At 39.4% G+C, this 12131-nt stretch overlaps 1 protein-coding gene across 1 annotated transcript in view; it reads left to right on the top strand.

Annotated features, from left to right (window-relative positions):
- The window catches only part of WNT11 (Wnt family member 11), a 138948-nt gene that overhangs the window by 66065 nt on the left and 60752 nt on the right, over positions 1–12131 (top strand). Inside the window, exon 3 of the mRNA XM_073612868.1 lies at positions 4550–4785. Within this exon, the coding sequence (XP_073468969.1) occupies positions 4550–4785 (236 nt within the window). The remainder of the gene's footprint in view (positions 1–4549; positions 4786–12131) is intronic.

Raw genomic sequence — 12131 nt, 5'->3', positions numbered from 1 at the left:
ATTATTAATAATAATAATAGTAGCATTATAAATAATAATACAAATGTTTTATTATTATTATTATTATTATTATTATTATTATTATTATTATTATTATCAGTATTATTATTATTATTATTATTATTATTATTATTATTATTATTAATAGAATTATTATTAATATTAATAATATTTGTATTATTTATTTATTGATCTATTTTGTATTAGGGTGCCTATTTATTATTATCCTTTTTTTTTTTTTAAGTTAGAGGGCTGAGGTTGCCTACCCCTGGGTTAGGGAGTTAAGGGTAGGGGTTAATTATTTATTTATTATTACCAAGTATATTAATTGTATTTATTAATGATTATTATTATATATTTGTGTATTTATTTTATATGTATTTATTATTATTATTATTATTATTATTATTATTATTATCAGTAGCAGTCATAGTAGTAGTAGTAGTAGTAGTGGTATTAACAACCTAACAAAAAAATTAATAAAATAACCCTAACCCCTAATCCTTAACCCTAACTTAAAGTGATTGTAAACCTTCCTTTTTTTTTTTTTAAATAATAAACATATCATACTTACCTCAACTGTGCAGTTCGTTTTGCACAGTGTGGACCCGAACCTCGTCTTCTGGGGCCCCCCGGCGCGCTTGCAGCTCCTCCTGGGAGAAGCGATCTCCCTGGGGGTTACCTTGCGGGCGCGCTCCCAAATCCAGCATTTTGGGTCCAGACTTGACTCGGCCCCACCCCCCCGCATCATTGGATTTGATTGACAGAAGCGGGAGCCAATGGCTGCACTGCTATCAATCTATCCAATCAAGAGCCGAGAACCCTGGGCAGAGAAGGTGAGCACGTCTCCGCCGAGGGAACGAATGGGCTCAGGTGAGTAAAACGGAGGGCTGGGGGGGGGGTCGCTGTCCGAAGTTTTTTCACCTTAATGCACAGGAAGCATTAAGGTGAAAAAACACAAGGGTTTACAACCCCTTTAATCTTAACTCTAACCCTTTACGCTAACAAGTAAAAAAAAAAAAAAAGAATAATAATAATAAAAAAAAAAAAGAAATAAAAACTGATGGAAAAGCTAAAAAAGCTGAAAACCTACAACAGATGATAGTTTTCTTTATTGGCTAATGAAAAAATTCAGAGCTCAAAAACACCGTAACACTGTTTCTTGTAGTAGTGACACATGTTTGCACACATCTCAGGAGGGATTTTGGTCCACTCTTCTTTACAGATCTTCTCTAAATCCTTAAGGTTTCTTGGCTGTCGCTTGACAACTCAAAGTTTCAGCTTCTTCCATACATTTTCTATAGGATTAAGGTCTGGAGACTGGCTAGGCCACTCCATGACCTTAATGTGCTTCTTCTTGAGCCACTCCTTTGTTGCCTTGGCGGTATATTTTGGGTCACTGTCATGGTAGAAGACCCATCCACGACCCATCTTCAGTGCTCTGGCTGAGGGAAGAAGGTTCTCATCCAAGATTTTACAATACGTGACAGCATCCTTTGGCCCCTCAATGCATCAAAGTCGACCTGTACCTTTAGCACAGAAACAGAACCCAAAGCAGAATGTTTCCACCTTTGTGCTTGACTGAAGGGATGGTGTTCTTAGGGTCATAGTCAACATTTTTCTACTTCCAAACACGGTGAGTCGAGTTGATGCCAAAGAGCTCAATTTTGGTCTCATCTGACCACAGCACTTTCTCCCAGCTCTTCTCCGAATCATTTAGATGTTCATTGGCAAACTTCAGATGGAGCTGTACATGTGCCTTCTTGAGGAGGCGGACCTTGCAGGATTTCAATCAATGGCGGCGTATTGTGTTACCAATGGTTTGTTTGGTGACTGTGGTCCCAACTGCCTTGAGATCATTCACAAGCTCCTCTTGTGTAGTTCTGGGCTGATCCATCACTTTTCTCATGATCATCCTTACCCGAAGAGGTATCATGCATGGAGCTCCAGACTGAGGGCGATTGATGGTTATTTTATATTTCTTCCATTTGCAAATAATCTCTCCAACAGTTGTCTTCTTCTCACCAAGCTTCTTGCTGATGGTCTTGTAGCCCATTCCAGCCTTGTGCAGATCTACAATCTTGTCCCTGGTGTCCTTTGACAGCTCTTTGGTCTTGCCCATGATGGTGAGGTATGAATAAAAGAAAGAGATTCCGTGGGCAGGTGTCTTTTATACACATAACGATCTGTCGTTAGGAGCACCTTCTTAAATTGACAGGACTAATCTGTGTACCACATGAGCTCATAGTGTAGCCAGTCTGTGGGAGCCAGAAATATTGTTGGTTGGTAGGGGATCAAATAATTATTTTACTCACTGAACTCCAACTCAATTTATAACATTTGTATCATGTGTGTTTTTCTGGATTTTTGGTTGATATGTTGTCTCTATCATTTAAAATACACCTATGATAACAATTATAGACCCTTCATTTCTTTGTAAGTTGGCAAACTTAAAGTGGTGTTCCGGCCGAAATGATACTTTTTAAATAAAAATACCCCTATAATACACAAGCTTAATGTATTCTAGTAAAGTTAGTCTGTAAACTAAGGTCTGTTTTGTTAGTTTATAGCAGTAGTTTGTTATTTTATAAACTTACAGCAGGCTGTAGCCATCTTAAGTCTGGGCATCTGAAGCCAGACTGTATGTCTTCCTGGATCTCATCCTTGCAGATCTCGCACATGCTCAGTGCAACACAAGCAGTATAATAGGTTTCAGGTCAGGTTTCCATAGCAACGACAGTGTCAGAGGAAGTTGCCGCCCCTTCCCAGAAGGCATTGCAAACAGGAAATGATGGGCCGCGGCCAGGGAGGAGGAAGTGAAAAATGAATACAGCAGATATACAGTAAGTGCTGAGAAAAAAAAAAAAAAAATACCCAATTCGTTTACAGTGCACAGTTTAGTGAGGGATGCTGAAGAGTTGTAAAAGTGGGTGGAACTCCACTTTAAGAAATCTGCAGGGGATCAAATAATGATTTTTTACCACTGTAAATGCAATATATTACCCAATTTATGGTAAAATATAAAAGATGAGGTTGCGCTGAGGCGATACGCTAAAAGACCCTCCAGGTTATTAGTTTAGAGTAAATCGTAAATAGAGGTCCTAGAAGTATTTTTCCTATTATGATGTGTGTGGCAATATGTAACATGTACCCAAAAAAATGGGAACCCCCCCACCCTCCAGCGCTTATCAACAAAATAATTCCCACAGTAGATACTCAAACCACATAATCAAAAGCATGTACATAATAAATAATATAGTGATACCAAATAATTAAGGAAGCACAATCGCCTTTTTCAAAGGTTCAACGCGTCTGGCGGTCGGTGATGTCCTCACGCTGGACGGAGTCTGGACACCATATTCAATAGTGTCATGATATATTCTTCTTATTTTCTTCTTATATGCGAGTGTTATTTTTATTTCATAATAAAACTGGATGAGCGATCTACACTATAGGGTCTTATTATTGCTTCCTATATATGTATTTTATGGTACTGAGAATCTGATATCGAGTGGAGCAGTGTTCCCTGTGTTAATAAAGCGTATTTGCCCTCTGGTAGTATAGTGAGGTCCTACAGAGAAGGTGAGAGGACACCCATGAGGTGGGGTGAAGAGCACTGTGGTGTGTTTGTTGAAGTGAAGATCATCTTCTGAGGAGATTTTTATATACTCCTTTTGGGACTACGCATTCACTGGATGGTGTATGGGACTCCTATATGAACGTTTAATTATGTTTATCTACATTATATGGACTTTTTGATCACTTTCTATTTTTATCCTATTTTTGTATTATTTATTATGCACTAACATATACGGTTGGGAATTGTATGTGATTAAGGTACAGGATTTAAAATTGCAAGGTAGCGCTGCACTACTTAGGTGTATAATTAATTAATTATATGTAACATGTTTAGCGCAATCAACGTTTTCATGCATAGGCCCCCACAGTGCAGTGAGCAATCGGTATTGATCGCTCACTGTGTTCATTCACGATGGTGAGCATCCCCCCTGAAATAACCCTCTTGTGTGCCCTCAGCTGCTGCCGGTTGGATAGTAGTGAAACCGGCAGCACTGAGGGGAAAGGGGCACACAGGGTTCCAGACAGCCGGGAGTGCAGATACTAGAACTAAACCCCCTGCAGGATAGATGGAGGGAGAAAAGAAAAGTAGAAGCCAGCAACACTGCACAAGAGCCACGAGTGTCACCAATATGGCAGTACTGCCGACCCTTCTGCTCGGCAGGTGCCTGAGCCCTTCCTTTTTGAACTGATGAGGCCTGGGCCCAGTACAGGAGGGGTGGCAGTACTGCCTTATCAGCGGCCCTGGTCACAAGTGGGACATACGTTATCTGCACAAAGTATAGTGTGATTGCAGCCTTTAGTGTAAGTCTTGTCTTACCTCTTTCAAGAAAAGCCAGCCATTGTAATTCCATGTCTACATTTTGACAAGATAAACCGCTGCCTTCTCATAAAATAACTTTTCTGGACATATGGTGCCTATAGATGACACTGTGCAAGGTCTGATGTTCTCTTTTCCTTTCTTCTGATGTAGAGCACTATCAAAGACTTCAGCATCCCTCGCCCTGAACCAGACCCAGCACTGCAAGCAGCTGGACGGCCTGGTCTCCTCTCAGACGCAGCTGTGCCGGAGTAACCTAGAACTGATGCAGACCATCGTCCTGGCAGCTAAGGAGGTGAAGAAGACATGCATCAAAGCCTTCTCCGACATGAGGTGGAACTGCACGTCCATTGAACTGGCACCCAACTTCAACCAGGATTTGGAGAGAGGTAGGGAACACGGAATAACTTGATAATCCCGCTTTGCTTTTCCCATTTTACTGATCGCTGTGACGCACTTAAGACTTTTCTAAAATATTTGTTCAAGAGTTGAAATAACAATAGAGGGTCACCCATAGTACAGTGTATTCTGCCAGATGCCTCTTGTGATTTTTGGTCACTCGGGTTTCTACTCTCGTATAGTAAAATGTAAAATTATTATCAAGAAAGTTATTATGATCTGGTGTAAGGAGTTTAAGGGATGCGAGATGTGTGTCTTGTAATATAAAGGGTTTAAACTGGTGCAGACGGATACTGACCGTGGCAGGAAAGATTAATCAGACAGGTATGGTGACATTGGCCAAACATTATCATCCCCCATGAGATAAGAGATGAAGTACTTTGTTTCCTTCTTCTTGAGCTGGCCAAAAGCCAATAGAACTTATTTTAAAAACTTTCATTTTGGGAACAGTTATTCGATTTTCTAATGCAGCCATTCTCAACCACGGTTCCATGGAACTCTAGGGTTCCCCAGGGGTTGGCTAGGCATTCCTTGAGCTGTGGCTAACTGATCCCCCATCTGATGGTGCTTGCATAGCTCCAGTTCCAACGCCACTTGACAGAGCCAGCAGCATGAATGCAAGGGTGTAATTCTGGCCACACCGGTAAGGACCACATTCTTCCCACTTACCGCCACCGATGTAAGGGGAATTTTCCCAATGACCCCCAATGGACTAATCTTACTAGTAGTTCCCTGAGATCTGAAAATTATTTCAAGGGCTTTTCTGGGGTAAAAAAGGTTGAGAAAGGCTGTTCTTTCGTTTAGTGGGGTCAAATTGATGTGCACTTTTGACCTTAGTTATGAGAAAATTCAAAGCGATAGGAATTTTCTAACAAACTAGCAAAATTGTAACTGAATGTGTTTTTTAGTGGGGAAAAATCGTAAATATTTTAATGCATATGTTCTAGGCGCAAAAGAAACCTGTTGCATAAGTCTGGGAATCCATTCAAATAGCAGGTCCAGATGAAATGTTAAGAGTCATGGTCAGAGTGATCAGAAGATGTTCCTTTCAAGGGAATCTGGCCATATAGGAAGCTGATATGCACACCTCAACATTCAGTGTAAAGGTCAACCTTCCTCCGCCACACACACTTCCCAAGACTCCATGAATGCCAGTGAGGTTTCTCATCACCTTAAAGGACCATTGGGCAGGTTCAGGTGGGAAGAGGATCAAACTCAACTTCTTCATATAACATTGGCAGTCGGTGTTTGTGGATTTACCAGTTGTTCAGACATATGGTTTTCATTAGGTTAACTCCTCATATGTGTTTTTCTGCATAGATTGAGTTTAACCACTCATGCACTGTGGTATGTTTTTTAACGGCTGATCAGCGGCCTTTTTTTTTACCCGGTGCCATTTATGAGTGGCACTGCATAAGTAGCCTTTGGTTGGCTAATTGTATTCGCTGTGTACTGAACTGTCATTAGACAGTTGGGAACACAGAGACACTGTACCCAGCCGATCCAAGGGGCTGGGTACCTTGCGATCGCTGTGATTGGTCATCACAGTGATCACATGGTATTGTTTACAGTGCTGATCCCTCCCCTTCTCCTTACGAGGGGGGAAAGGAGAGAGATCAGTACTTATGAATGGGCGCAGAATGAATGGATCAGCGACCGCAGATCTATTCATTTTGTTGCTGTGACACAGGCATCTTTTTTTAACCTTTTCTTTCCCCCCTCCTCTCCAACACATACTATATCCAATACTGTCCTAGTGACCTGTTAAATGAACCTCTCGCCTCCCTTATCCTGCCCATTTCAACATTAACTCCTTCACCTCCATCCTGCCACTGTATATGACTAGTAAATTAACTCCATCACCTCCTCCTTCCTGTACATTAATTTATCTAATGAACTGTTCTCAAGCTCTGTGTTTAACCCTCTCAGCACTGGCATGTTTCCTAATTTCCAAAAAAATTGTGGCAATAAAAGAGACCTTGCGGTGTCTACTTTCCCCCCAAAAAAGGGGCCATTTCAGGGGGTTTTAATTTAGTCATTTTTTTAATCAAGTTCTATTTATTGATCTTAAGGTATAAAAGTAAAACAGTTCACAGTTAGGGCCGGTTCACACCATGCATCACACAGGAACATGATGTACATTCCTGTACGATTCACATGCGATCTGGACACAGTGCGATTTCAGCCTATATGGAAAGATTTGACAATTGGTTTCTACCAAAGTGACCAAAAAAAAATTGTACAAGGATCCAACGAGAATTAACAAATTTATAATTGTTGAATTTGCTCCTGGGTGAGAAAATGTTTAACTATTCTTTTTCTTCATGCACTTGTCACGGTTAATCCCGAAGTTGATTGTTCATTCTACGGAAATTGTAATATTGATACAATGACCTGTTAAATGAATAAAATGTTGTTCAAAATAATTCAAGTCCAGGAAGGCACCACCGAATGGTCGGATGAGCAATTTTTATTTTTCTGAACGTTTGAACTAAATTCTACAAGCGTAAGGCCAGAATAACACTTCCCCACCCTGTCCAAAGCGAAATTGCTGTTTTTTTTTTATTATGCCACGGCTTTTTAGAGGAATTTTAAGGCCAGTTTCACACTGGTGCACTGCAGTTTGGCTGCAGCGGAGGTGTATCTCTAATTTTCATGGGATTTACCTGCAGTTTTAACTATAGTCCCCTAGACTTTCTATTAGGTTGCGCATTTTTTGCCACGTTTTCTCAAAGTGCACCAAAGATTCGGCATGCAGGACTTTTGGTGCACTTTCAGAAAATGCAGCAAAAACACACGACTGTGGTTTGGCCGCAGCATGGGTGTATCTGCAATTTTTGTGTGATTTACCTGTGGTTTTACCGTGGTCCGAATAGACTTCTGCTAGACCACCGTAAAACCGCAGGTAAATCACACCAAAATTGCAGATACTCCCATGCTGCGGCCAAACCACGGTTCACCCGTGTGAAACTGGCCTTAATGTACCCCCCCAAAAAATCTGAATGTATCCCCAAGGAAAATTTTAATTGATCCCCAAGGAAAATGTTTGTGGATACCCAAGGAAAATGTTTGTGGATCCCCAAGGAAAATGTTTGTGGATCCCAAGGGAAAAACCCTAATGTATCCCAAAGGAAGATTGTAATGTTTCCTCAAGGAAAATTTTAATTGATCCCCAAGGAAAATGTTTGTGGATCCCCAAGGAAAATGTTTGTGGATCCCCAAGGAAAATGTTTGTGGATCCCCAGGAAAAAACCTTAATTTATCCCAAAGGAAAACTGTAATGTTTCCTCAAGGAAAATTTTAATTGATCCTCGAGGAAAATGTTTGTGAATACCCAAGGAAAATGTTTGTGGATCCCCAGGGAAAAACCTCAATGTATCCCCAAGGAAAATCTTCAAAGAACCCCAAAGAAGATTTTAATGTTTCCGCGAGGAAAATTATAATGAGTCCTGAAGGAAATTTTTTGTGGATCCCCAAGGAAAATTTTTGTGGATCTTCAAGGAACATTTTAATGTATCCCCAAGGAAAATGTTAATGGTTCCCCAAAGAAGATTTTAATGTTTCCGTGAGGAAAAATTTCATGGATCCACAAGGTAAGTTTTAATGTATCCCCAGGGATAATATGAATAGAACCCCAAAGAAGATTTTAATTATTCTGCAAGGAAATATTTAATGGGTCCTGAAGGAAAAATTTTGTGGATCCCAAAGAAGAGTTTATTGTTGCCACAAGGAAAATGTTAATGGAACCCGAAGGACATTTTTTGTGGATCCCAGAAGATTTTAATGTTTCCGCGAGGAAAATTATAATGAGTCCTGAAGGAAATTTTTTGTGGATCCCCAAGGAAAATTTTTGTGGATCTTCAAGGAACATTTTAATGTATCCCCAAGGAAAATGTTAATGGTTCCCCAAAGAAGATTTTAATGTTTCCGTGAGGAAAAATTTCATGGATCCACAAGGAAAGTTTTATTGTATCCCCAGGGAAAATTTTTATGGATCCCCAAAGAAGATTTTATTGTTTTCTGCCAGGAAAATGTTTGTGGATCCCCAAGTAAAGGTTTAATGTATCCCCAAGGAAAAGTTTAATGGATTGCCAAAGAAAACTTTAATGTCACCGCAGGAGAAAAAATATAATGAGTCCTAAAGGAAAATTTTTGTGGATCCCCAAGGTAAATTTTAATGGATCCCAAAGAAGATTTTATTGTTACTGCAAGGAAAACTTTACTGAAACCCCAAGGATTTTTTGTGGATCCCCAGGGAAAGTTTAATAGATTGCCAAAGAAGAATTTAATGTCTCCCTAGGGGAATATTTAATGGCTCCAAGGAAATTTTTTATGGATCCCAAAGGAAAATTTTAATGGATCCTCAAAGAAGATTGTAATGTTTCCACAAGGAAAAATTGAATGTATCCTCAAGAAAAAAATCAAAATAAGCATTGTTATATCAGATAAACATTAAATAAATTACGCTGCTAAATGTTACAACAAACTTTACCAAAAGTTATTGAATGACAATTTCCCCAAAAAATAGCAAACTGAAGGTTTAGAATTACAAATTTCCCATAGAATTCGGTGGTATGCTATGGACAACGGCTTTCTGCGAGGATGGTGAATCGCGGAAATCTGCCTATTTTCACAAATACCTCTTCAGGAAAGGTTTTTGTCTCCTTGTCCTAATCAATTACAAGGAATAAAAGGGTGTCCTGACCAGACAATAATGGGCGTCATGTCAGAATTAGCGAAGGATTCTGGGTAGGTTTCTTTGTTTTGACAACAAGCAAATAGCTCAATCAGTCGTGTGAAATACAGCGAATTAGTAAGCAAGACAGGCAGAAGTGAGCGACAGAGACAGGGATAATGGGGAGTGATGAGAGAGGAGCAGAGAGGTGGAGACGGAGGGATGAATCCCAGGCAGGGCGCGACCATTTGAGGCTCATTTAATGTCTATTTCAGCATTTCTTTTAATTACGTATAGAAAGGCTTCTTCACATGGATGTTGCTTCTCCTTATACAACGTCACACATCTGTCTTCTTCTTATTTAAAGGACACATACTAAAAACTGCAATCATCTTTTTAACTGAACCAGAAAAGTTTGCAAAGACTTTTTTTTTCCCCAAAAACCTCTTCCCCTTGCCCCCAAAACCCTTTGCTCCTTTCTCGGCACATGCACAATGCAAAATACATCTTCAACCCTATTACCAACCTGTGTAAGATGTTGGAATTCTACAATTCCAGAGCACATCTGCAGGGATTAGAATATTAGGGACTGCCCAACGGTGAAGTCGTTTTGAGTGTGGGGTTAGGAGCACCTAGTAATGATAACTTGATCATTGGTACAAGAATGTTTATTGATTAAGAATTGCATACCTCCCAACTTTCTGAGATGGGAATGAGGGACACCTATCAGCAAAAGTACTGTATGCAGGCATAGGACACACCCCCTGCCACACCCCCTTAAAGGAGAATTGTACAAAAAAACAAGATTGGTTAAACCCACAAGTGTTTTTTTTTTTACCACTAGTATTCCTTTATATTGGCATTTGGAATTTACAAATGCAGCAATTTAGAAATTGTATGAAAGGTTTAGCACTGGAAAACACTTTTTAATAGATAAAAAGTGCATTTTATATACATCTATATAGATCAGACCAACATGAGGGACAAATGAGGGACAGAGGGACATTGCTCCAAATCAGGGACAGTCCCTCGAAATCAGGGACAGTTGGGAGCTATGAAAATTGTCAACTCGTTTTGGTAGATACCGCCTCCCCCTTCTACGGGGGCTGACAAATAAAAGATAATAAATAGGATAGAAAACCAATACCAATATTTTGTAACAATCATTTTATGAAAGGGCATGATGGAGCCATTTTGAGTGTGAAGTTAAGAGCACCTAGTAACAATGGTAACTTACATCTTTTTGGCGCAAATTTTTAAATTTTTTTTAAGAATTGCCAACTTGTTTCGCAAGATACAGCCTCCCCCTTTTTCAGGGCTGACAAACAAAAGATAATAAATGGTATAGTAAAAACAATACCAATAATAATAATAATAATAATAATAATAATAATAATAATAATAATAATAATAAATAATTATTTTAAAGAGCATGATGGAGCCATTTTGAGATTAGTAATAAGTCGAATGAAGGACCATTTGGAGACACAATGGGCATCCATTAACCCTATCAATACAACAGTACCACGTCCCGGAATTAATTAATATAAATCACAATAAAGTTTGAACCATAGTTCATGGACTTTTTTGGGCACTACTCCATCAGGTAAGTAAAATATATATTCTTTATTGATACATACTAAAATTCACCATTGGTAGCACCATTAGTAGAAGGAGATTGTGGTTCACAATCAATGAAGGTATAAACTGATACAACATTCAAACGGTAGAGAATTTTACCATCCCTTCATATAAGAGCCTTTTTTAATGTGGGGTTAGGAGCTCTTAGTAAAAGTGGTAACTTGATAATTGGTACAAGAATGTTTCTTGATTACGAATTTCCAGCTCATTTCAGGAGATACAGCCTTCTCCTTTTTCAGGGCTGACAAATAAAAGATAAAAATAGAATAGTAAAAACAATACCACTGATAATAAATAATTGTATTATGCTGTGTACACACGACCGGACTTTCGACGGACTGAATCACGTCGGACTTTTCGACGGACTTTCGACTGACTTTTCGACGGACTTTCGACTGACTTTTTTCGACGGACTTTCGTCCAATCGGGCTTGTCTACACACAATCACACCAAAGTCCGACGGATTTGACCGTGATGACGTACGAAGGGACTAGAATAAGGAAGTTCATAGCCAGTAGCCAATAGCTGCCCTTGCATCAGTTTTCCTCCGTTGGACTAGCATACAGATGAACGCATTTTTGGACCGGACTCGAGTCCGTCGGAAAGATTTGAAACATGTTCTAAATCTAAAGTCCGTCACATTTTCGACAGAAAAGGTCCGCTGCAGGTCTGATGAAGCCCACACACGGTCGAATTGTCCAACGGATTTGTTCCGTCGGACAAGTTTGGTCGAAAAGTCCGACTGTGTGTACATGAATTCATCAAATATGATGGTAGACGAATAATAATCAATACCATTCTCATTAGGTGTTAAATAACAAAAGAAAAATATTATAGCTATATATAATTTACAAAAATAGAAAAAAAAAAGTTATATATATCACAAATTATATCAGCAACAAGTGGTAAATCAAGGGTGTTTTTCTGTCCCAGTGTAACGTCCTCCATGAGCTCCTGAACTTCTCTTTTTTCTTCTCACTTGCAGTCATGTGCACTGTTCTATGTACACTACACATCCCA

This window comes from Aquarana catesbeiana, linkage group LG02, assembly GCF_042186555.1.
Source record: "Aquarana catesbeiana isolate 2022-GZ linkage group LG02, ASM4218655v1, whole genome shotgun sequence".
Classification (NCBI taxonomy): domain Eukaryota; kingdom Metazoa; phylum Chordata; class Amphibia; order Anura; family Ranidae; genus Aquarana; species Aquarana catesbeiana.
The sequence above is the reverse complement of the archived record's forward strand: the minus strand, read 5'-3'. Positions and strand labels throughout refer to the sequence as shown.